Genomic DNA, 26,831 nt, shown 5'->3' on the forward strand with positions numbered 1-26,831 from the left:
CCTTTTTTTTTTTTTTTGAGATGGAGTCTTGCTCTATCACCCAGGCTGGAGTGCAGTGCTACAATCTCAGCTTACTGCAACCTCCGCCTCCTGGGTTCAAGCGATTTTCCTGCCTCAGCCTCCCCAGTAGCTGTAATTACAGGTGTCCGCCACCACGCCCAACTACTTTTTTTGTATTTTTAGTAGAGACGGGGTTTCACTGTGTTGACCAGGCTGGTCTTGAACTCCTGACCTCAGCCTCCCAAAGTGCTGGGATTACAGGCATGAGCCACCACGCCCAGCCAATTCACCCATTTTAAATGTACAACAATTTTTAGTATGTTCAGAGTCGTGCAGCCATCACCACAGTCAATTTCAGGACATTTTTATCACCTCAAAAAGAAACCACATGCCCTTTAGCTCTCCTCCCTATCCCTGGGCAACCATTACTGTCCCTGTAGATTTGTCTATTGTGGACATTTCATATAAACGGAATGGTAAAATATATGGTCTTTTGTGTCTGGCTTCTTTCACTTGGTGTATTTTCAAGATTCTTCCATGTTCTGGCAGGTACAAGTACTTCATTCCTTTTCATTGCTGAATAATATTACATTGTATGGATATACCACATTTTGTTTATTCACTCATTAGTTGATGGACATTTGGGTTCTTCCCACTTTTTTTTTGAAACGGAGTCTCACTTTGTCACCCAGGCCGGAGTGCAGTGGCGCAATCTCAGCCTACTGCAACCGCCGCCTCCCAGGTTCCAGCGATTCTCTTGCCTCCCAAGTAGCTGGGACTGCAGGTGCATACCACCATGCACAGATAATTTTTGTATTTTTAGTAGAGACGGCGTTTCACCATGTTGTTCAGGCTGGTCTTGAACTGACCTCAAGCAATCCACCCACCTGCGCCTCCCAAAGTGCTGGGATTACAGGCGTGAGCCACCACACCCGGCCTCTTTCCACCCTGTGACTGTTTGAAATACTGCTGTTAGGAACATCTGTGTACAGGTTTTTACATGAACATGTTTTCAGTTTCTTTGAGTAGAATTGCTGGGTCATAAGGTAACTTTTGAGGAATTGCCAAACTGTTTTCCATGGTGGTTGCCCCATTTTACATTCCCATCAGCAATGAGTGCGTGTTCCAATTTCTCTATATCCTTGCCAACACTTATTTCTCATTTTTAAAATTATAACTGTGAAAGGAAGACAAATCTTGGGACCCTAAAATCACTAAGCTAAAGGGAAAAGTCAATCTGGGAGCTGCTTAGGACAAACCTGCCTCCCATTCTATTTCTAAAAAGATAGCTACTAAGATAAAAAAGTTACATACCTCCCTCTCAATTTGTACACAAGAAAATCCTTGTGGACAAAGGACAGAACTCAAAGTCACCCCTCTCTTTGTTGAGATAAATGCATATCTGATTGCTTCCTTTGGAAAGGCTAATCAGAAACTCAAAAGAATGAAACTGTTTGTCTCTTATTTATCTGTGACCTGGAAGCCCCTTCCCTGCTTCTAGTTGTCCCACCTTTCCAGACCAAACCAATGTACATCTTACACTGTTGATAGATGTCTCATGTCTCCCTAAAATGTATAAAGCGAAGCTGTGCCCCGACCACCTTGGGCACATGTCGTCAGGACCTCCTGAGGCTGTGTCAAGGGTGGTCATCCTTAACGTTGGCAAAATAAACTTCCTAACTTGACTGAGACTTGTCTCAGATACTCTGGTTTACATAACCATCCTAGTGGGTATGGAGTGGTATCTCATTGTAGTTTTTATTTGCATTTCCCTAATGATTTATGATGTTGAACATCTTTTCATGTGTTTCTCAGCCATTTGTATATCTTCTTTTCCAAAATATCTATTCAATTTATTTTTTATTATTTTTATTTTCATTTTATTTTATATAATATTTTGAGATGGAGTCTCACTCTGTCCACCAGGCTGGAGTGCAGTGGCATGATCTCAGCTCACTGCAACCTTTGCCTCCTGGGTTCAAGCGATTCTCCTGCCTCAGCCTCCTGAATAGCTAGGATTAGAGGCGCCCGCCACGCCCGGCTAATTTTTGTATTTTTTTAGTAGAGACTGTATTTCACCATGTTGGCCAGGCTGGTCTCGAACTCCTGACCTCAGGTATCTGCCCGCTTCAGCCCCCTAACGTGCTGGGATTACAGGCGTGAGCCACCACGCGCGGTCGGTTCTGTGTGGCATTTTTATACTATCCTGCCCAGCTATTAAAAGGAATGAAGCAAATCTATACATAATAATCCCTGACTAGATCTCTAAGACTTAATGTTGAGCAAAATAGCAAGTAGTAGGATGATACATTATACTACCATAAATTTTATATAAATAAATACACTCAGGTGTGCCATGCATACACTTACACACACACACACACAAACACTCACACCCTGGTACTGTTCAGTTAAATATATATATGTAAGAGGATAGAGAAGGGCCTGATATAATATTTCCCAAACTTTCCAAGATAGTTTGTTACCTTGGGCCAGGAAGAGAGAGAACGAAGATGGGGGTGGAAGTGGGGTATGATCTAAAGGGGTTTTTGTCTTATTTATGACATTTTACATAGTATCCGCATACTATTTGGCCAATAAAACATGTAAAAGCTCCTTAAAATGTAATTACAACCTGAAAAAATAAGAACATGGGAGCTGTTGGGGAACTGTAGCAGGAGATGGGTTCGAATCCATGCTCCATGCCCCCTGGCAAGGGAATGTGTATTCATTGACTCCTTTTATAGCTCAGCTTTATTTTGTCTTGGGTCCTTCCTCTTTTTCAAAATAATTTTATTATTTTTTAATACTATATAACAATTCAAATAGCATGGAGGTTTATAAAGTGAAAATGAACTTATCTCCCCTCTTCACCTGAAACTACCCACCCTGAGATAGTGTTAGTGCACGTCCTTTTCCTGCTCAACTTCTGTGTTCTGGTATTGTCTCCTGCCCACCTAGTAAGCTATGCTTCCATCTTCTCGTTGATGGCGAAAGCTCCTTCCTCCATGGGAAAGTGAAGTCTTCGTTTTGAAGCATCCATGGAATGGCCTGCAGGCTTGCTTTGTGTCACCTCCTACCCGAGATTGTGATTGTGTCACCTCCTACCGAGATTGTGAACTCCTACCCTACAATGAGTAGGTCTGGAGTTCTACTTGGGCGTCTTTATTTTATAAAAAGTTCCCATGGTGATTCTGGTGAACCAACAGAGGGTTAAGAGTCATTTATCTAGGGAGTAGCAGAGCAATCATAAATTGTGCCCATGCTGCTGCTTTGAGAATTATTTTTGGTAGCCACTTTATGAGAGTGATGAGCCTGTCAGCTTTATGGAAACATGCCTGAACTTAGATGGTCTGTTTTCTTCCAGGAATTTCACAGAACTTTTACTTTAGGTTATTTTCAGCATTTGTGTTTTTCTAGCTAAATATTCAACATGGAACTGCTGTTTGAGTCTGAGAAAGTGATCATAGATTCTTTTTTGAAAATGATGGAAATAAACAGTACACGGCAAACTTAGCTTGTAAACTCTGCATTTCACATTGAAAATGGGTGGATATAGTAAAAATGATAGGCGGTAAATCTTCACCAGGCAGAGTGTCCTTGGGTCTTGCTTTAAAATACTTTTCCTCCTCCACAGCCTGACTTTTGTATTTCATTTTAGTGTGTTTGCCTGAGATGTGAGTGAGAAATTCATGTGATAGATGTCTCATGTCTCCCTAAAATGTACAAAACGAAGCTGTGCCCCAACCACCTTGGGCACATGTCGTCAGGACCTCCCGAGGCTGTGTCATGTCTTAAATTTGAGTAATCTTTCTCATATCTTAAATTTATGTTAAAGTTTACATTTTCTCTTGTAGGTATTCTCATGGGAGCAGTTATAAAAATTATAGAGTTTAAAAAACTGGCGAATTGGAAGGTAGGTTTGCCGTTTGGTTGTTCTTAATTTTAGTAACATTGATCATTATGCTGGCTTTTTTGTAATTACTTGGCTATCAGTGGAGTTATTTATATTATTATATTATATATCCCATTACTTTTTAATTTTTTTATTAGATACAGGTTGATGCCTTTACATCTGAGTTTTTGCAAAAGCATAAGTCTCATGCTGTTTCAAGTGAACATGGGCGCCAATGTCATTTTTTTTTTGTTATTATACTTGGCATTTTTGTAATCCTAGACTAACCTACTTTTTTAGGCAGGAAAATTCTCTAATTAGCATTAAACATTAAATACTGTTTATTGCTCCCAATTCCATTTTGACAACTGAGGATAATAAAACATACTTGTCCAGTACTGTGAGACACAGTACTTTATATATTGTAGCTCATGTTATTCTCATGACAGTCATGTGAGGTGGATTGTCTGGGTATTGTAATATCATCACCTCGTTTTTACAGATGAAAAAAGTGACACTCAGGGAGATTGGGATGTATTCAGTGTCACAGAGCTAGAAAGAAAGTGGCCGAGTGGAGTCTTGTGTCCAAACCCTCTGGCCTGAATATGCAGTGTTTTCTCCACCATACCACCCCGTCCTCAGTTTGCTGATATATATACCCTTGTGTTAAAGAGGTTGTTAGAGTATGAACATCATCCTGGGGTGCAAGTACTCAATGAAACTGGAATTTCAACATAAACTTGAGTATCCATGTTGAGTAGGGCGAGATTAACAAGTATGCTACAAAATTGATTTTGTGGAGGGAAATAAGATTCATTTCAAAATAATAAAGAATTATATGGCTAAAATTGATCACATTTAAGCCCTTCCTACTTTGATGAAGCTCCTAGGTGCTAGGATTAATTGACCTGTGAAACTGTAGAGTGTAAAATTAGCAAGACAAACCTTATAGACTAACGTAAAACACAATTTGAAGCTGTTATAAATAGTAGTAATGAAATATTTTATATATTAAATAAATTTTCAAAATGTATATTGAGCTCTGGAGAGTGATAAGACACACCTCTGCTGGGGAGGCCCCACTGGAGCGCATTGCATGTGGGATCTCTGCCTTCCTGCTACTTGGTTACATTTAACCACCCAAGAGTGGGTCATGACTGAAGAGCCTTTTTCTATTCCTAGGCTGGATATAGCCTGATGTGTAGATTTTGCCCACTAACCCATTTTGTTTGATCTGATTTAAAAATCATTTGATCAAGGCTGGGTGTTGGCAGCTCATGCCTATAATCCCAGCATTTTGGGAGGCCAAGGTGGGTGGATCACCTGAGCTCAGGAGCTCGAGACCAGCGTGGGCAACATGGTGAAACTCTGTCTCTAAAAAAATACAAAAAAAAAAAAAGATCAAAATTTGAATTGACTTTAAAACAATTAAAAATTGTTAGATTTTGGGCGGGTGCGGTGGCTCATGCCTGTAATCCCAGAATTTTGAGAGGCTGAGTCGCGTGGATCATCTGAGGTCAGGAGTTTGAGACCAGCCTGGCGAACATGGTGAAACCTCATCTCTTCTAAAAATACGAAAAAGTAGCTGGACGTGGTGGCACGCACCTGTAGTCCCAGCTACTTGGGAGGCTGAGGCAGGAGGATCGCTTGAGCCCAGGAGGATCGCTTGAGGCTGCAGTGAGTTATAATTGCACCACTGCAGTCCAGCCTGGGCAACAGAGCAAGACCCTGTCTCTAAAAAAAAAAAAAAAAAGTTGGGGCAGGCTTCCTGGAGGAGCCTGCATTTGTGGAGAGTCAGAGTGAGAAGCAGGATACCTGCCTGGAAACCAGATGTGCAGGGAGCAGTGGGAAGTCAGAAAAACAAGAGGAGCTGGTGGTTTCTTTCCCTGAAGTTCTGATTCCAAACTGACCTGCTGGGTCTGCCTTCTACCTGTATTATCATGTGCTTAATATTTTTCTATCAACTTGCTTTTTAATTATATGTATATATATATATAAATTATTTATTTATTTCTTATTTTCTTTTTTTGAGACAGAGTCTCTCTTGGTTGTCCGGGCTAGAGTGCAGTGGCACGATCTCGGCTCACTGCAACCTCTGCCTCCCGGGTTCAAGTGATTCTCCTGTCTCAGCCTCCTGAGTAGCTGGGCAAGAGAACAGGCATGTGCCACCATGCCCAGCTAATTTTTGTATTTTTAGTAGAGACAGGGTCTCACCATGTTAGCCAGGCTGGTCTCGAACTCCTGACCTCAAGTAATCCACCCACCTTGTCCTCCCAAAGTGCTGGGAGTACAGGTGTGAGCCACTGCGCCTGGGTGTGGCTAATTTTTAAAAAAATTTTTTGTAGAGACACGATGTCACTATGCTACCCAGGCTGTTCTCGAGCTCCTGAGCTCAAGTGATCCTCCCACCTTGGCCTTCCAAAGTGTTAGGATTACAGGATTGAGCCACATGGCCTATATATTTATTTTCTTTTTTTTTTTTTTTTTTGCTAGGGAGTGGTGGGGAGCAGAGTCTCACTATGTTATCCAGGCTGGAGTGCAATGGCGTGGTCTCAGCTCACTGCAACCTCTGCCTCCCAGGTTCAAGCAGTTCTCCTGCCTCAACCTCCTGAGTAGCTAGAATTACAGGTGCCTGCCACCACGCCCGGCTAATTTTTGTATTTTTAGTAGAGATGGGGTTTCACCAAATTGGCCAGGCTGGTCTCGAGCTCCTGACCTCATGATCCATCCACCTTGGCCTCCCAAAGTGCTGGGATTACAGGCATGAGCCACCACGCCTGGCCATGTTTATTTTCAAGGCAACATTACAGTACTATTTCAATTCAGAAACTAATATTGTTTTGTAAACATGATAAAAATGAAGTAGTACAGATGCCTGCTGAAGCATCAGAGGTCAAGTCTGCTCTCTGTCGAGGGAGATCAGCACGTTGGAGAGAGCCCTTAGAAGCGGTATTGCCATCCTAAGGTGTCTTGGATTTATTTGGGCCTGAAGAAATAATCAAAAGGGGCTGACTCTCTCAATCCATGAGGTCAGTGGTATTTGACACACACTGCTCAAGTGCCACCTAAAATCACCTCAGAGCATTTTGGGGGAGCCATTGCCAAAAGGAACTGTAACACTATTTCCCTGAAAGGCAGTGTGTTCATAAGGGCTGCAGTAACAAATTATCAAAAACTAAGTGGCCTAAAACAACAGAGATTTGTTTTCTCACGATTCTGGAGGCCAGAAGTGAGAAGTCAAGGTATCAACAGGACCAGGTTCCCTCCCAAAGACTCTAGAAAAGAATTCTTTGTTGCAGCTTCCAGCTTCTGGTGGCCCCGGTTTTCCTTGGCTTGTGGCCGCATCACTCCTGTCTTTGTCTCTGTGCTCACATGGCATTCTTCTCCACGTGTCTATGTGCCTTGTTCTGTCTCTTACAAGTCGATGTTTGCTGCCTTTGGCCTTCCCTTATCCAGTGTAAGGTCATCGAGATCCTTACCTTCATTAGATCTTCAGAGACCCTATTTCCAAATAAGGTCACACTCTGAGGTTCCTGGTGGCCATGAATTGTGATTGGGGTTGGGGGACACTATATAACCCCACTATAGGTAGATTCTCCTTTTTCCTGGGGTGGGGGGGGCTAGTTTTTATACCTCCAAAAGGCTGTATATAGTGGTCCTGCTGCACAGATCCTGAGAATAGGTTGCCCCGTAAAACACAGAGCTCGGCTCATTTTTTTTCACACAGTCCCAGTCTGAATCATGAGCTTGAGCTTGTTGTACATGCTGCTATTTTAAGACTTAATAAGGCATTTCAGAAGTCATCATTTGCTTCTATTTTGAGCCTTTTTTGAATTTCTTTTAGTCTTTATGGTAACAGCTGTACATTTGTAAGAATACATTTAGGCATTCTTTGGAATAGGCATTTTGACAAGAAATCAGACTGTCAAAATTGTGACATGGGAAAATATTCATATGAAAAAGGGCCTGATTTTGCATTTTTAAATAGACTGTGTATTACACATAACCATTTTGGGCTTGAGGACCAATATATATTTCCCCAAAATTCTACCAACAACTAGAGAGATATATTAATAATATAGAAAATGAAATTGTTATTGTTTCACCCCTCCAAAGATGGCTGTATTCTAGAAACACCTTTCATAGTGGCACTTAATAATCAAATCTGGAAGCATGGTGCTATGGTTTGGGCATTTGTCTCCCCAAACCTCATGCTGAAATTTGATTCCAGTGTTGGAAGTGTTTGGGTCATGGGGGTGGACCCTCATGGATAGACTGATGCCCTTGCTGGGGGAGGGAGGTGAATGAGTTGTTGCTCTGTTCGTTCCCTATACAGCTGGTTGTTAAAAACAGCCTGGTCCCATCCCCGCCCCTGCTTTCTTCCTCTCTTGCCATGGATCTCTGCACACTCTGGCTCCCCTTCTCTTCCCCCATGAGTGGAAGCAGCCTAAGGTTCTTATCAGATACCCAGTCTTGAACTTTTCCAGACAGCAGAATCATGAGCCAAATAAATGTTTTTCCTTTGTAAATTACCCAGCCTCAGGTATTTTATAGCAAGACACATGGTAAGGGGCTGTCTTTGTATCGAAGTCTCAAGTCGAAAGAGCATCCAGTGTGGACTGTTTTATCACATCAGACTTTGGAAAATGGCAGAGTTGTCTGTGATAAGCAGAAAGAAGGCAGAGCTATTTTAACCATATATAGGATTTACTGTTCCTCTGAGTGGATTGTTTTAGGGCTTGCCATTACCTTTTTCCTGGAGGATTCCAATTTGTGGAGTTGTTTTTGAAAGTCTGCAACCAGAATTGAAATTTTCTGTATTCAGATTAATTTTCTTTCTGTACTAAGGAATAAAAAACATACTACTGTGTATGTGTGTTTGGAAGTAGTTTGTTGTGCTGTTTCTTTTCACTGATCACCTTTAAAATCCTTGTCTTGGCCACGCATGGTGGCTCATGCCTGTAATCCCAGCATTTGGGGAAGCTGAGGTGGGAGGATTGCTTGAGGCTAGGAGTTTGAGACCAGCCTGGGCAACATAGCGGGACCCTGTATCTTAAAAAAAAAAAAAAAAAAAAAAAAAAAATTAGCCCAGCATGGTAGCACGCACATGTAGTCCCAGCTACTCAGGAAGCTGAAGTGAGAGGATCACTTGAGCCCAGGAGGTTGAGGCTACAGGGAGCTGTGATTGCACCACTGCACTTCAGCCTGGGCAACAGAGCAAGAAAGACTCTGTCTCAAAATAATAATAATAATAATAATGATAAAAATAATAAAATACAGTTTCATTTTTTTTTTTTTGGTGGGGGAATCTCTCATTCTGCTTGATTTTATTATCAGGTAGTTATTTAAACATTATATGTTTCCACTAGGCCAGGCCCTGAGAGAATAATTATTTTGGCTCTTTATTGATTAATTTATTTCTTAATTACACAAATTCCATGCCTCTTAAGATACTCATTTTCTATTTACAGGAAGAAGAAATGTTTCGTCCAAACATGTTTTTCCTCCTCCTGCTTCCCCCTATTATCTTTGAGTCTGGATATTCATTACACAAGGTGAGACTCAGGCACACATTGGTGCTTTGGTCTGGACAGTTTCTCATGTTTGTAAGGCAAGTTCCTTAAAAGCTTGGGTATAATTTAGCAGCAGCAGCAGCAGCTCTGCTCCTTCCTGGTTGTGCTCAGTGGAAGGTGGACTGCAGTGCCTGACTTCTGGAGAGGAGCAGACATGATGAATTGGCTGCTTTAATGGTTTCAGGCAGTGTGGCTCACTGAGCCAGTGTTTGCCATAAATGGGTGCTTTGCCCAGGAAGATGGCTGAAGTGATGTTAAGTGGCTCACAGATGATGCATTGACTCGTCTTCCTGGACACAGACTGATAGATGTAAAGAGGATAGACTGTGTCCTGGGACGATGGGGACATGTGCCCCAGGACTTTTGTTTCTTTCAGCTCCCCCACTGGGGCCTTTCTAACCTTCTCAGGCCCATCCATCCTTCCATGTCTCCCTCTCGGTGCCCTCCCCTGGCCTCAGACCCCAGCTTGATATTCCCCTTCATCCCTCAACCTCTATCGCTCCTCACCCACTCCCTGGTCCAGCTTCTCCTTCCCAGGCTGGAGCCCCATCCTTCCCTGCCTAGTCCCACAGTTGCGTGCCCATTCTTGCCTCCCTGTCTTGGCGAGCAGTGGCACTGGCCCCTACCCACTTCTCTGCTTTGGCTTGGCCTTGACGGCCATTGCCTTGCAACTCCCAGTGTGAGATTTTTTTTTTTTTTTTTTTGAGATGGAGTCTCACTCTGTCACCCAGGCTGGAGTGCAGTGGCATGATCTCGGCTCACTGCAACCTCCACCTTGTGGGTTCAAGTGATTCTTCTGCCTCAGCCTCCTGAGTAGCTGGGATTACAGGCACACGCCACCTTGCCCGGCTAATTTTTGTCGTTTTAGTAGAGACGGACGGGGTTTTACCATGTTGGCCAGGCTGGTCTCGAACTCCTGACCTCAAGTGATCCACCCACCTTGGCCTCCCAAAGTGCTGGGGTTACAGGCATGAGCCACCACACTCGTCCCCTAGTGTGAGTCTTTCTGCCTGAGCAGGAGCTTCTCACTTTTAAGCCTGCTTGTGTGCGTGCATGGTTTTTTCCTTGTCTGTGAGTTTTCTTTAAACATAAATGTATTTAAGTTTTAAAATAAAGTGATTCAACTTAAAATACTAGTATTAATAATACAGCAGCTATTTTGTGAACGTGATTTTTTAAAAAACTGTGAAGATTGGAAAGTTTAGGCCAGCCCTTGGAGAGAGAAAAGCCAGAGACACAACACAGATCTAATCATGCGCTGCCCCCTGCAGGTTTCTTTTTGGTAAAGTAGAAACCAAAAACCCCAAAACCCTACCTCCCAGGGTGCTTTGAGAGTCACACTAGATGAAAGAACGTAGGCAAAGCACCACCCACCACACTAAATAAATGGAGTGCTGCTGCTTGTTATTAATGATAAAAATGTCATTTATTATTAATAACAATATTACCACCAGTAGTAGTAATAATAATTTATTAAGCTTAATATGGTCGGGCCCAGTGGCTCATGCCTATAATCCCAGCACTTTGAGAGGCCGAGGTGGGTGGATCACTTGAGGCCAGGAGTTCAAGACCAGTCTGGCCAACACGGTGAAACCCCATCTCTACTAAACATACAAAAATTAGCCGGTCGTGGTGGTGCGTGCCTGTAATCCCAGCTACTCTGGAGGCTGAAGCATGAGAATCATGAGAATAGCTTGAACTCGGGAGGTGGAGCTTGCAGTGAGCTGAGATCATGCCACTGCACTCCAGCCTGAGTGATAGAGGGAGACTTTGTCTCAAAAATAAATAAATAAAAATAAACTTAATTTGTCGTTGACATGGTATAAAATAAATACATAATTTTAAAAAATGAGTTAGATTTGTCTAGAAATGTTTGGTAAAAACATAGAAATTAAGTCTTTAATTTTCCTGTACTAAAACAAAAGTATATTAAGATGTTCAGCCCAGATTTTTTTTAAGTTATTATTTTATTGTGCATCTATCCAAAGAAAAAGTGAAAAGGAAATTTAATGTAAAAAATATTCGCAAGTCTTACAAACTGTTACTGACATCAGATAATTTTTAACAAGGAAACATAAGTTGAAGGTCACCATGTCTTTCCTTTCACTTTGTAAACAAATCTTAACTGTAAGCAGATATGAAAATATTTCAAAACATGCTGAGGAAATTGACTTGATTTTGACTTAAAAACATGACATTTTGAATATTAGAGCATGTAAAGTTTTTATTTTCTGTTTTTTTTTTTAAGAGGGAAGGAAGAGAAACTTGTTCAAAATTTGAGGAAAGTAATAGTTTTTTAGAAAAACATTTTGTTGAAGATGACTTTCCAGCAGAAAATGTGACAATTTATATGAAAGGGACTGATAGGATTATGAAATGCTACTTCTGAAACTTCTATCCACTTTCTACCCTCCCCCAAAGATGATAGGAAGTAAAGTTTGAATATTTTGTTTTAATATTGTGATATTTGCTAATGTAAATTTGGACTTAGAATACAGATTACAGTAAGATTATCATCAGTTGATATGCATTAGCTAGGCAGCAACTGGTTCTTTGAATTACAAATATTACACAAATCACAGGATGTTAATTATGTCAGAGAGAAACAGATAAATTTGCTTTATGTAGCAGAGGAAAGTTCTTGTATTATGGTAACTTTAATTTGGGTAAATGTTCAGGATCCAGATTAATATTAACCAAATATATAAATTATATCAACATTAGATCTCTGCAAACAGGTCAAAACTGATTAGTCTGTTTTTTTTTTTTTTTTTTTTTTTTGAGATGGTGTTTTGCTCTTGTTTGCCCAGGCTGGAGTGCAATGGCGCGAACTCGGCTCACTGCAACCTCGGCCCCCTGGGTTCAAGCGATTCTCCTGCCTCAGCCTCCCGAGTAGCTGGGATTACAGGTGCCCATAACCACACCAGCTAATTTTGTATTTTTAGTAGAGATGGGGTTTCTCCATGTTGGTCAGGTTGGTCTCGAACTCCTGACCTTAGGTGATCCACCCGCCTTGGCCTCCCAAAGTGCTGGGATTACAGGTTTGAGCCACCGAGCCCAGCCTAATCTGTTTTTAAATAACAAAAGAAAACAGCGATTTGCAAAGAGCAACTCATAGATTGAAAGCCCTTTGTTTTGAAAAACCAGATCATTGTGTTTTAAAATTCTTTGTGCAGTAAAGACTGATATGCCAAACAAAGGAATTGAATGTCAGATGATAGGCAGCCAAGTCAAAATTGCAGCTTCTAGGAGGTGGGCTTAGTGGGGCAGTCAGTGTTCAGCTGAGGACACTCTTTCACAAGTGGGCTTTAAAATAGCAGGTCTCGATGTCCATGGTTTGGTGATTTCTGAGCTAAAAACAAGATTCTTGTTCACAACCACAATCGGGGGTGATCAAAGACTCTTGGTAGCTCCTAAGTGGAGTTCATAGGGTTATAATAAATAGCTTAATTTCCTTAATTTTATGGAAATTTGAAAGATGCTACCATGCTGCTTGGACTTGAATATTTTATCTTAAATGCTGTGAAGTATAGATAGAAACATTTTATCTGACATAGTTAATGATGATACTAATAGAGTGAAGTAAAATTGTTTAAAAGACCTGGCCAGGAAAAAGGAATATCTGATAGTGTATCTTGGTATCCTAATAGTGTGGACTTTGGATGTGAAACACAGTTAATTCCTTCAGTGCCTGTCTGTTGGGCATCTTCCATCTGACGGGCATTATGTCAGGGACCGTGTTGTGCGAAAGCAGGTGGGGTCATTGCCCAGAATGAGCCTGCAGCTTCATGGGAAGGTAAGACATCAGTACATGAATAAGTGCAAAATTGCAGTCTTGTCAACCGCTACAAGAGAGGGTGACTGTGCACTGAGAGCACAGACTAGGATCTGGGAAGAGTTGAAATGTCCTGAGATCTTGGGATGATGAAAGCTTAACAAGCAAAGAGGGAGCACAACCTGCTCGAAGCCACCAGTGGGACTGGAACCCAGAGAACAAAGGCGAGCATGGTGCCAGATGAGCCCAGAGGCCTCCCCAGGAGTCAAATCATTCAGGGTGGGGGCTAGCTGCATTTTAAGTGGAAGTAGGGGTCCAGGTGAAGGCAGCACAATCAGATTTGTCTTTTGGGAAGATCATTCTGGAAAGACGGGAGAGTGGAGGGAAAGGGGCCCTGGGGGGTTGAGGAGACTTGTGCGAAGCTATGCGGTGTTCCAGATGAAAGATGGTGTGAGTGATGGGACACTGCAGTAAGTGCGGGGGTGCAGGAAGACTCCCAGGCTCCCAGCTTGCCACACAGGATGGGCAGTGGTGCCTTTTACAGAGAATCAAGTCTGCACGGAGGGCCAGGTGTGCAGGCCGTGCCTTCACTGACAGGAATGGCTTTTCTAACCATTTCCCTGATTTCTGCTCTTTCAAACAGGGTAACTTCTTTCAAAATATTGGTTCCATCACCCTGTTTGCTGTTTTTGGGACGGCAATCTCCGCTTTTGTAGTAGGTGGAGGAATTTATTTTCTGGGTCAGGTAAGAAAATCATCTTTGAAACACTTTGAAAGTCTTACATTCTTAGAGCTAGTGCAGGGAGGTGGGAAGGTGAAATGGGGCCACTTTGTGGGGCCTGGGTTTCACCCTTAAGGTAAATTCCTTCTGGAAGGAAATCCTAGCTTCATATGAGGCACAGTAGAGGCATGCTAAATTGTTTCAAAGTGTCCTCCAAGACCTTTGGTGTCTGGAATTGAGTAAATCTTTTCCATAATCCCCCCCAAAGTATTTGAGTTTATTTGCAAACCAATACTGTCTTAAATTAGAATACCTAAAAATGAAGCCAAATATATGCCATCAAGAACTTCAAACAGTTGTGTTGTCAGGTAGACTGAATTGGGGTTGAATGCTGTTTTTTGATAAAAATTTGTATTTAAAAAATCAAAGATGTGCTTTTCTGCTGGCATTGGAGAAATAATAAAATCAAAGGTGATGCTGAATCTCTTCACTCAATTCTAAGCTGTCTACCTGTAGAATTATATACTCTGGATTTTCCACAATTGCTAAACCACTTCCCAGTGGCATCAGTTGGGTGGTCTCTACTTTAGACTTCAAATTAATTTAGACCAAACATCCCTAGGAAGGTAGTATCTGTAGTTTTGTATTATGCATGTCCATGCATGTCACATTCTTTTCCTTTATTGTCAGTTGCAGAAAGTTTGCCTGTCTCAGTTCTGAAAATTAAGTTGAGGGTCAGGTATCTGAGTGACTGGCAGATTTCTTTAACACATCAGCTGCTTTCTTCTCTCAATAGCCAAAGCCCATTCCATCGGATTTTCACCTATATTGCAGCTTTGATGGCACCAGAATAAATCTGTCTGTCATGCAGCTTTCTTCATTGCTCAGCTTCTAGTATTAAGTAAGAATAAACTTAAGGAAACTACAGTTAATTGGGCTTGAAGAATGTACCATTCTTTTCCATACTCTCGTTGCATGCTGATGGAATGCATGTTTCAGCTAAGGCTTAGGAGCCTTTATTTTTCAAGTGGTTTGGGAACTGAAGATTAATGTCCTTATTAGTTTTAATAAAGCACTAATGGACATTTAAATCTTGGCTGTTCTCCAGGGTTTTTTTTGTGTGTGTCTGTGTGTTTGTGTGTTTTATTTTACAGGCTGATGTAATCTCTAAACTCAACATGACAGACAGGTAAATCCTTCATACTGTAACACCCATGCGACTGCTTTTCAGACAGGGGAAATGTTTCTCCACATTGCTTCCTGGGTGTGGTACTGTTCTGTTCTCTCTCTGTGTATTTATTTTTGGTAAGGATTTCTGCCATAGAATCTTACTCTGAGTTAATTTGTATCTCTGAAATGAATCAAAACTATCCTAAAGACTTTTGAAGATCCCTAGTGGGGCATTGCTGATTGGAATGATTTAGTTTAAGCTTGGGAGGGAGTAACTCTGCTCAGCTAACTGCCCTGCCTGTGTGCACGCGTACACTGTACCATTGTCTTCTTATTATTTACAAGACTTTTCAGTCACCGTAACAAAAAGTCTTCTTGACAGATTAGAGATGGAGAGGGGGAGTGACGGAGAAACTTTCCTCTGGGATTCCCACGAAGCCTGTGGTGGGGGAAGCAGGGCCAAGACCTCTATTGTGGATATTGTAGAAAGCCCCTCCATCTGAAGCCACTCCCGTGAGCACTTCCCATGAGCCCCGTCCAGGATTTCCCAGAATTGCATAGTGAGAAGCAACCTCACTAGGTTGAGGCAGTTGTCTCTCAGAAGGTACCAGATCTAGTGCTGAAAAAGTGCCCATGCTGAGCATAGTCTGGGTTCCCCCCTCTGAGAGCGGACAGCCTTGCTCAGTGTGTCTGCATTTGGTCTTGTGACATGGCTGGGGAGCTGGGCAGCAGGGTCACATGTTCGTCCCCAGATCCTTGCCGTGGGGCCCGTCAGAGCTTTCAGGATTTAGCAGCAGTTTAGCAGCTTGGGACTAGAATCTGGGAGCCCTTTTCATGGGAACTGTGTCTCTGATAACAAATCCAATGCTATTTCTACCTCCACTCACCACCCACCCCAGCCCAGGACAATTTTGGAGCTTTTGTTGTAAGACAGTTTTGATACATAAACAAGTAGTCCTATTCCATGGGAGTTGGAAATAAAGCAGAACTGATGTCCTGTGTTTGGTAGGTATTTTGCAAATAAAAAGAAATGCCCAGTAAAGGAAGGTATCACAGTATTCAAACCTTCCACTTGTTTTGGGGGCAACTGGTTAGAGATACAGAAAATGCTGGATAACTTCCTGTGAAGTTGAATTGAATCAGTGGTTGGGATGTTCAGGTGGAGGACAGGAAAGGAATTGCCCTGTAGACACACTGACTTAGAGCCGGGTAGTGTTTTCCTCTCCATGTGCAGAAGTTTCCTTTGCTGTTAGAAAGTGACGATCCCTCAGATGGGGACTGCTCTGGGGTTGCAAACCCACACAGCCGCAGGGCCTGGCAGAGCACTTAACAGAGGGAAGCTGGCCAGCTGTGAGTCTAGACGTGGGGCAGCGGCCAGTGGGAGAACACACCCTGTATGAAGGGACAGCCACTTCTCAGCGCCAACTCATGATTACCATGTGGAAATCTGGGCCCAGAATTGGTGGCTATTTTAAATACTTTTTTTTCAAAAAGAGGCTGGGTTTCTAGATTTTTATAGGGAATTTTCCAGTTTTTCAATGTCGACAACTTGCTCAATTTTTCACAAATACCATGCAGACCAAACATGAGAGGGGACCACAGACTTTTTGCAACCTCTGCACTGTAGAAAACATAAAAATAACTTTGTTGCACACGTTTTGTTTTGTTCTAGTGATATCTTGTTGGAGAGAGATTTCACTCTTAGAGATCCTGAATTATTTCGCTGCCTTAGTTCATTTCTTTTTCATTTTGTTAATGTTGCTATCTTTTGGGGCTATGGGATAAAGAAAATACATTTTTAAGTTGAACTTCTGGCGTTTAAAAGGCGAGGTCTTAAAGATGTGAAGTGGAACAGCTGACAGCCAGGTGAAATAACCGTTTTTCCATACAGACCTCTCAATGATTCAGCAGTTTGTATTTCAGACTTCTCATCTTCACTGTCAGAAATACTCTGCCTCAATTTAGATTCCCAAGCAAACTGTGTAACATGATTTATACAAAGCATTTCCCCCAGCCTTTTGTTTGTTTTGTTTTTTTCAGTTAATTTAGAAAGTTTATTTTGCCAAGGTTGAGCATGCGCACCCGTGACAGCCTCAGGAGGTCCTGACGACATGTACCCAAGATGATCAGAGCACAGTTTGGTTTTATACATTTTAGGGACACATGAGACATCAGTCAACTTATGTAAGATGGACGTTGCCCCAACCTTTTATTATGAAAAATTTTAAACATACAGAAAAGGTGAAGCATTGTGAAGTGAATACCCATAAACAAATTTTTAAAATATAAAAGGTGTATCCTGCAGGGGTAGGAGAGGCACAGGACAGGGAACTTGGGAGCCTGTGGTGGGCCTGCGCTTCACTGAGGCTGGAGTATAGTGGCATGATCACAGCTCGCTGTAGCCTTAAACTCCTGAGCTCAAGCTGTCCTCCTGCCTCAGCCTCCCGAGTAGCTCGGACTACAGGTATGTGGCACCACTTCCGGCTAATTTGTGTGTGTGTGGAGATCAGGTTCTCTCTCTATTGCCCAGGCTGGTCCTGAACTCCTGAGCTCAAGCCATCCTCCCACCTCAGCCTCCTAAAGTGTTGGGATTACAGGCGTGAGCCACTGTGCCCGGCCCAGGATACACTTTTTAGACATCATCCTCCTTCCTTCACGGACTCTGGTGTTGGGGCTGTGGTTGATGAGAGTGAAAATAAAAGAGCGACCAGAAGCTCTGTCTGTGTTGTGGTGCAAGGGCCTGGGGACCAGCCACCAATAAAATAGGATCTCCCAGATGGGCAGTTGTTTAGTGGAGTTACCTTCCCTTTCTTCCTTCCCTTTCTTCTTCCCACCTGCCTGCCTGCTTGCCTTCTGCAAGTGTCTCTGGGCCATGCCCAGTACAGACCCTGGGAATTCACCCATGACGAAAATTCAGCATCCACTCCCTTGGAGCTCACAGGCCTGTGATGACCTCTGTGAGGACAGGCGAAGTCTGGGAACTGAATCCTCAGCCTGGGATCCGGAGGCACTCTAGGTTAATGCGCATGAGTCACATTCACAGGCAGCTACCATGAAAACCAGAGGCCAGATGATTGACTTCTGAAGAGAACTGTACCTGGCAAGGCAGCCAGGCATTTCCTCAGTCAGCTCTCCTCTCCCTGACCCTGCAGCCAAAAGATCACCCATTGAAGGCTGCTCAGCCGAGCATCCTTTTCCCCCTAGACCCAGGCTTGGTGAGGGTGGGAAGCTCAGGGCAGTCGTCTCTGGCTGATGACTGACACAGGCTGGCCATTGGGTCTCCATGTTTTGGCTGGTGTTGTGGAAGGGGGCAGACCCACCATTCTGCTGCCCTGGAAAGAAAGTTGCAACAGGCATGGCACAGAGGCTTGTGGGAAAATCACCAAAGGGCAGGGAGAGTGAATTGTCCAGGCTCATGTGGCACATGAGGCCCCTTGAGGGAGCTGGTCCTGCCTCCCTCGCCAGCCTCTTAGGGCTCCTGCCACTCGCCCCACCCCCACCACCACATGCACCTTCCTTCTGTTCCTCAGGCAGCAGGCTTGCTCCCACCGCAGGAGTTGCTTGCTGTCGCCTCTGCCTGCAGCTCTTGGCCTGGCCAGCTGCTTCTTAACATGTAGGTTCTTGCTTACATGTGTCATCCCTTCACAGAGGCCTCTCCAGACCGCCCCATCTAAGTGGCTCCCACACCCACACCCCCACCCCACCTTCCCACGTCACCTCAATTGATTTCCTGGGTCACACGTGGTATTGTCTGAATTTGCCTTCATCTCTGGGTATTGCTGTATCTACTGTTGGGGGTAGGAGTACCAACTCTGGGCAGATAGCCTGGCTCTGCTACTTGTTAGCTGAGTGACCTTGGACAAGTTACTTCATCATCCCGTTGTCCCTCGGTTTTCTCCTCTGTCATCGGGGCAGTAGTAGCAGTCTCATACAGTCACTGTCTGGATTGTTGAGTCACCGTATGTGAAGTGCTTAGAACAGTGCCGGCCATGGTAGCCTCCATTCCTGAAACATGTTAGACAATCAGCACATATCTGCTGGGGGTGATAAGATCTTCACGGGGACTGTCAGTGAGGTCACTGGCCCAGTTGGGAGATGGCCTCAGTGTTTCTCTCGGCTGTCTACGCCACTCACCCCCAAAGCACACTGGGGTTGCTGCTGCTTTTTGACACTTTCTTAGATCTTGCAAATCTGAGTGCAGGCTGGGGTCAGTCACAGACAGCATTCCAAGGGGCTGGTGGCGAGGGGCAGAGCAGAGGTCAGATGCAGGAGCTCATGGGCCATTTGGCTCCAGCTGCTCTGACCCGTGGAACTGGGCGGTGTATGATAAATATATCTAAGCAAAAGTCTCCCTTCCATCATTGGTCAAAGTCAAGTCTCCGTGCTGACACTAGAAAACCAGGCCATTCCTAACAACTCAGTTTAGAGTGGGCCTTTCATATTCCACCCACAAAACAGCAGATAAGTGGGGAAAAAATACGCTACCTTCAGCTCTAGCGTGTAGTATTGCTTTCTGTTAAATATGGCCTTTGACTTTAATGCTTTAATATGTGGACCAAGTGACACACATTACAGAATCTCCCCTTCCCTCTGTCTCTTACAGTTTTGCGTTTGGCTCCCTAATATCTGCTGTCGATCCAGTGGCCACTATTGCTATTTTCAATGCACTTCATGTGGACCCCGTGCTCAACATGCTGGTCTTTGGAGAAAGTATTCTCAATGATGCAGTCTCCATTGTTCTGACCAAGTAAGTACGGGGGCAGAGAACAGACTTTTTTCATGTGACAGAACTAAAGGTCCTTGTAACAAAGGGGCAGATATTTCTACACAGCATGTGTACAGTTGCTTGTCCTCTGGGTGATCAGTTCACCCACTCTCTTTCTCTGTATTTCTGTCCTGACAAGACTTGATGTGCTGCAAGAATATGGTCAGGTTCCAGGGGTGGTTAAAAGAGGAGAGTCCACCTTTTTTTTTGAGACAGGGTCTCGCTCTGTCACCCAAGCTGGAGTGCAGTGGCTCCATCACAGCTCACTGTAGCCTCAACCTCCTGGGTTCAACTGATCCTCCCACCTCAGCCTCCCGAGTAGCTGGGACTTACAGGCACGTGCCATCACGCCCAGCTAATTTTTTAAGAAGTTTTTGTAGAGATGGGGTTTCGCCATGTTGCCCAGGCTTGTCTTGAACCCCTGGGCTCAAGCAGTTTGCCCACCTCAGCCTCCCAAAGTGCTGGGATTACAGGTGTAAGCCATTGCTCCTGGCTTTGCCCACCTTTTTCGACCTGCCTTTTAGTAGTGGTTTCTGAGCCCAGCTTGTCGACATCACTGAGGGTGCTTATTAAGTGTGACATTCCTAGGCCCCACCCTCAGAGCTTCTGATTCATTTGGTCTGGGGTGAGTCCCAAGACCACGGGTTTTTAATAAGTTCCCCAGATACGATGAAGCGGCCTGTTCAGGGGTCAGTGTTTGGGCAATATTATTGGCGACAAAAGCAATAGAGGCCCCACTAGCTGATGCATGTCACCTTCCTTTTCACAGCTTTAAAATAAGGTAGGAATGCTGATAGGAGCCCTGCCTTAAGATGCTATTGTGTAAACTCTACTTTGGAAACTACAATTTGTTTTCAAATATTTGTTGGTATTACTGCCCTAATTGATGGGATCTGAGAAGTTAAAGATGAATAATAAAATGTCAAGAAGTCATTGGGGGCCAGGAGCAGTGGCTCAGTCCTGTAATCCCAGCACTTTGGAAGGCCAAGGCGGGCGGATCACCTGAGGTCAGGAGTTCAAGACCAGCCTGGCCAACATGGTGAAACCCTGTCTCTACTGAAAATACAAAAATTAGCTGGGCTTGGTGGCGGGTGCCTGTAATCCCAGCTACTCCGGAGGCTGAGGCAGGAGAATCACTTGAACCTGGGAGGCGGAGGTTGCAGTGAGCCGAGATCACACCACTGGATTCCAGCCTGGTGACAGAGCGAGACTCCGTCTCAAAAAAAAATTTAGCTGGGTGTCATATCACGTGCCTGTATTCCTAGCTACCAGGGATGCAGTGAGCTATGATGGAGCCATTGCACTCCAACCTGGGCAACAGAGCAAGACCCTGTCTCAAAAACAAAACAAAACAAAATCACTGGGAAAAGGAAATGCATTTAAGATAATCTCAAATATATTTTTCTGATGCAGGGATATTTCCTTGAACTCTGCATTTTATGGTGGTCATTAACAGGCAGGCAAGAAACCCAAAGAATTTTGCCAAAACACAGATGTTTGAGACCAGTCTGGACAACATAGCAAGACCCCATTCTCCCACCTTCCCGCAAAAAACTCCAAAGCACGCGGAGAAAAGAGCCCTGGATAATGTATCAAAAATGAGCTAAGAGAATCTTAGAGGCCAGTGTGTGTTCTGTTAGATAATAGAATTTCCATTTACCTGAATACTGACTTACTGCCTTTGCTAAAGCATAACCACTCTGTGGTAGCTGGCATTTTCTTAGAAGTTTTTTTATAGACTATATTCAGAATTCTTATGTTGGAATAAAATGCCTCAGCCTAGGACTAGATTTGAGGACTGAATAGTTAAATAAGGTACTACAGGGCTGGGCGCGGTGGCTCACGCCTGTAATCCCATCACTTTGGGAGGCTGAGGCGGATGGATCACTTGAGGCCAGGAGTTCAAGACCAGCCTGGCCAACATGGTGAAACCCCATATCTACTAAAAATACAAAGATTAGCCAGGTGTGGTGGCGCACGCCTGTAATCCCAGCTACTCGAGAGGCTGAGGCAGGAGAATTGCTTGAACCTGGGAGACAGAGGTTGAAGTGAGCCAAACTCACATCACTGCATTCCAGCCTGGGCGTCAGAGTGAGACTCTGTGTCAAAAAAACAAACAAACAAAAGGGTACTATGAGAAAAGCATCCAGCAATGGGTAATGTGACATCCTTTCCTTTTCTTTCCCTGCCCCTAGTTGCTGTTTTCACCACATTTGCCCAGTTTTTGCCCTGTTTTTGCCCTTCCTTTGCAGGAGGAGCTTACCAAATACTGCCTGATGGCAAGAGGTGCTCAACAGGCCTTAAAAAACAACCAAACTTATAAGTATTTTTGTTATTCTAAATGTAGTACATATATTCTTACAAAATTTAGGAAATACACAAGCAAAAAAGAGAGAAGTATCACATACATTGCTACTACCTAGAGATAATTATGGTTGATAATTTGGTGTAAATATATATACATTTTATTTAAATAGGCTTATACCCAAAATATTGTACTCTATTTTCCATTGAACACAATTGATAAAACAGTCTTCTGGAAAATAATTTTACTGGTTACGGTGTATTTCTTTTTCTGGGTTTACTATGATCTACTTAACCAATTTCCTACTATTGGCTTTTTCATGTTTCTCTTGGCAGAAATTTCTATAGCTTTATTAGGATATTATCAAACATCATGCCACAAGACCTTTAAAAAATCCAATGGCAGTATTTTTTCTTATTTAAGATCTACTCTGAAAGCTGCCTAGCATTCTGGTTTTTACTTTTATCTCGTATCCTGGCTACACATATTCAACATTTGTGACAAGGAATTTTGCCTAACTTGGAGGTGACATCATGAGTTATTTTTATGCATTGGGAGCTAAACTCAATTGCTTTGTCTCTGATTTTTTTAAAGAAAAATAATTTTTCAGAGGTAGGATCTTTTCTGAACTTTTCCAGTTGTCTCTATTATAAAAGCCAAAGATAGGAGACTTTTTCTATTTAAGATGGGAAATGATGGAGTCATCGTCGGTAGCCAGAGGTTCTTACTGGAAAAGTGCTTTGGAAACCCAAGATGGGGCCAGGCATGGTGGCTCATGCCTGTAATCCCAGCACTTTGGAAGGCCAAGGCAGGTGGATCACCTGAGGTCAGGAGTTTGAGACCAGCCTTGCCAACGTGGTGAAACCCTGTATCTACTAAAAATATAAAAATTAGCCCGGCATGGTGGTAGGTCCCTGTAATCCCATCTACTTGGGAGGCTGAGGCAGGAGGATTGCTTGAACCTGGGAGGCGGAGGTTGTAGTGAGCCAAGATCGCACCACTGCACTCCAGCCAGAGCGACAGAGCAAGACTGTCTCAAAAAAAAAAAAGAAAGAAAAGAAACCAAGATCGTCTGTGGTAACAGTTCCCACGGTTGGATCTGTGGAGCATGCATGTATAGTTTCCAGCCTCTTCCTCTACCAGCAGCACTGCCACTGCTGAGACCCAGGCTGGCTTGAGAATCAGCCTCACAAACTCTCCAGCCACGGCTGGTCATCTGCCATCAGCATTTGGTGAGGGACCTCTGTGTGCCAGACACTGCTGAGAGCCAGGTGGATTTGACAGTCGGTCCATGATGGGCAAAAGATGCCTGTAGAGAAGTGAACCTGGTGCCTTAAGCATGAGGGGGCTCAATGACCAGACCATGAAGGATATGAGGAAGGCTTCTCAGAAGGAACGTCTTGTGAGCCAGGCCTGGGAGGCTTATTTTCAGACAGAAGATACAGAAAAGGGGCATGTCAGACTTACCCCCGCCTCCCCCTCCACCTTTTTTTTTTTTTTTTTTTTTTTTTTAGTACAAAAGAAAAATATGCTCCTGGGAGCTGTTGTCACCTTTCCTTGGTTATCAGAATCATACCTGGTTTTGAAGAGGTATACTTCATAAACGATCATCTCCAAAGTGAGCTGACACATTTATCTTTGCAACTGAATATGTAAATGAATTACCCCCCTTTTTGATGTTGTTACCTTCATGAATGCCAGAAAGCAAATGTCTTCTGTTTCTTCAGTAACTTGAATTCATTTTCAGCTTTGATTTGTTGCTATGATAGTGTGTTCTTAAAGTCACTGCTGTAGAGGAAACCTTTTGTTTTCTCCAGCTACAGCTTAAGCTTATGAAATGGACCCTGAAGCAATACTCCCTTTTATTCTTTAAGGTATGAGAAACATGACCTTAAGAAACAAAATGTAGAAAATTACCAGGCCAGAAAGAGTCCAAATTCTACTTTCATTACCTGGAGTTCAGAAACCATTGCCCCAGCCCTGGATCTGCTGTTAACCCTTTGTGTGACCTTACCCAGTGACTCACTCTCTTTGGGCCTCAGGCTACTCTGTATAAAAAGCAGTGAAACCAGCCTGGGTACCTGCTGTGGTAGTGATGTGGGCTGAGGCTGGGCACTGTATGTGTGTGACCTGCAGATCCATTTTTGGGAACTATGGGTGATCATGGCCTTCAAAAGCACTTTTCCAATATGAGCCCTTGTTGGCTGCCACATTCCTCAAGGTGGGATGTTAACCTGTGATCTGCTAGAAAGAAGGGGGATTGGGGAGATTGTTTGTTCAGATGAGTCTGCAAAGCTTTCACGTGAAGAAAGTTAGATTTCTTTTTTGCAAGACTTCTCAGACCTTTATTATGTTATTTTGGGCTGTGAATTTCCTCGAAAGGCTTTCTGAGGTTATTTGACCAAGCTACCTTTTCATCTTATTCTGCTTTAAAATGATACCAATCCTGGGGCCTGGCATGGTGGTTCATGTCTGTAATCTCAGCACTTTGGGAGGCCAAGGCAGGTGGATCACTTGAGGGTAAGAGTTCCATACCAGCCTGGCTAACATGGTGAAACCCCGTCTCTACTAAAAATACAAAAAAAAATTAGCTGGGCACGGTGGTGCGCATCTGTAGTCCCAGCTACTTGGGAGGCTGACGCAGGAGAATCGCTTGAACCCTGGAGACAGAGGTTGCAGTGAGCTGAGATCGCACCACTGCACTCCAGCCTGAGCAACAGAGCGAGACTCCATCTCAAAAATAATAATAATAATAAAATGATGTCGATTCATGACATGGTGATTGATGAAGCTGAATATTACTGTTGACTATTCTTTGTTTCATTTACTGAGTCAACAAAAAGGTATTGACTGTCTTTTGTGTGGGAGGCTCTGCTTTAAGCCCCGGACATAAGGCAGCGAACAAGTTGGACACAGGCTTCATCCTCATGGAATGAGGCACGACAGTTTCCCATGCTGTGAAGGAGAAGTCAAGCACCATGACAACCTTTAAATGGGCAGGCCTGCGTGAAGGGATCAGGGCAGGTGTGCCTGAGGGAGTGGCACTGACCCTGGGTTCTGAGGGATGAATAAGGGAGTTAGCTGGGGCAAGGAAAAGTGAATGGTGACCACCTGGGAGGTGCCAGTGACAGTGTGGCCCAGATGTTTAGATTTGGGGAGAGGAGGTAAGGTCAGAGAGGTATGGCAGGCAGGAGCCAAGTCAAACTAAGACTGGGCTTCCTGATAACGTTGGGAAACTGAGTTCTGAACAGGCTGGTAACCTGATCAGGTGTGCCTTTGAAAAGGATCAGTTAGGGCCTGTATTTCTAGCACTTTGGGATGTTGAGGCAGGCGAATCACTTGAGCCCAGGAGTTCGAGACCAGCCTGGGCAATATGGTGAAATCCCATCTCTACAGAAAATACAAAAACTAACTGGGTGTGGTGATGTATGCTTGTGGTCTCAGCTACTCTGGGGCTGAGGTGGGAGGATCACATGAGCCTGGGAAGCAGAGGTTGCAGTGAGCTGAGATCACGCCACTGCACTTCTGCCTGGGTGACAGAGTGAGACCCTGTCTCAAAAACAAAAAGAGGGGGATCATCTAGGCCACTGAGTGGACAACGGGGTTGGTCTGTAGGAAGGCAAGGATGTCTAGAAGGAGATCAGTGAGACTTATCCCTGGGAGTAAAGGGCAGTAGGGGAGGGAAGAAGGGAATGGATTTGAGAGACAGGAGGAGGATATTTAATGAGAATAACTCGATGTTCATGGTGTAATGGTTTTATCTTTAAGGACAAAACCAACAATTGAATTTAATAACATCTGACATTTTACTTTGTTCTGTTACAGTAAAAGGAAAGTTCTTTCTTTCATTTCTTCCTCCTTAATGTCTCCTAAATCTTCCCTCTCAGCCTGAAACCTCAGACATTTCTTCTTTGGGTAGCTCCATTCTAATCTGACTTGCCATAGCCTCAATTTCAGGTTTTATCACAGGATTTCTGTACTGAAATCCTTCCTATCGACTCCCCAGGCCTTCAAGCTGAAATACCAGCGCCTTTCCTGGGCTCTTTCCTGTCCCTCTGCCACTCTTCTCACCTTGCCTCCTGCCACTGTCCCACCCCCACCCCACCGCTGCGTTTTAGCTGCACTAATCTCGGTACTTGAAAGTTCCTACAATGGGTTGCATATGCATGGGCTCTCTTCCTTTGCAGATGCTGTTCCCTCACTGGGTGCCTTCCCCCATTTCTTCACCTGGGCAAGTCGTCTTTATCCCAAATCTAAACCCAGCCCCCCGCCTTTTTTATTTTTTATTTTTTTGAGACAGAGTCTTGCTCTGTTGCCCAGGCTGGAGTGTAGTTGTGCGATCTTGGCCCACTGCAACCTCTGCCTCCTGGGTTCAAGCGATTCTCCTGCCTCAGCCTCCCGAGTAGCTGGGATTACAGGCGTGTGCCACCACACCCGGATAGTTTTTGTATTTTTAGTAGAGACGGGGTTTCACCATGTTGGCCAGGCTGGTCTGAACTCCTGCCCTCAAGTGATCCGCTCACCTCGGCCTCCCAAAGTGCTGGGATTACAGGTGTGAGCCACCACGCCCGGCATCAGCCCACATTTTCTCAAGCACCTTCCTTGAGCCCGGCCAGTCTGAGTTAGT

At 43.9% G+C, this 26,831-nt stretch overlaps 1 protein-coding gene across 7 annotated transcripts in view; it reads left to right on the top strand.

Annotated features, from left to right (window-relative positions):
• The window catches only part of SLC9A8 (solute carrier family 9 member A8), a 79,198-nt gene that overhangs the window by 22,807 nt on the left and 29,560 nt on the right, over nt 1-26,831 (top strand). For all 7 annotated transcript variants that reach the window (XR_010154284.1, XR_010154283.1, XM_514716.8 and 4 more), the window contains exons 4-8: nt 3,858-3,916; nt 9,367-9,450; nt 13,887-13,988; nt 15,119-15,153; nt 19,738-19,881. Coding sequence is in view for 5 of the 7 variants with exons in the window: in XM_514716.8 (XP_514716.3) it covers nt 3,858-3,916; nt 9,367-9,450; nt 13,887-13,988; nt 15,119-15,153; nt 19,738-19,881 (424 nt within the window). In the remaining 2 variants the exon portion in view is untranslated. The remainder of the gene's footprint in view (nt 1-3,857; nt 3,917-9,366; nt 9,451-13,886; nt 13,989-15,118; nt 15,154-19,737; nt 19,882-26,831) is intronic.

This window comes from Pan troglodytes, chromosome 21 (genome assembly GCF_028858775.2).
Source record: "Pan troglodytes isolate AG18354 chromosome 21, NHGRI_mPanTro3-v2.0_pri, whole genome shotgun sequence".
NCBI lineage: Eukaryota > Metazoa > Chordata > Mammalia > Primates > Hominidae > Pan > Pan troglodytes.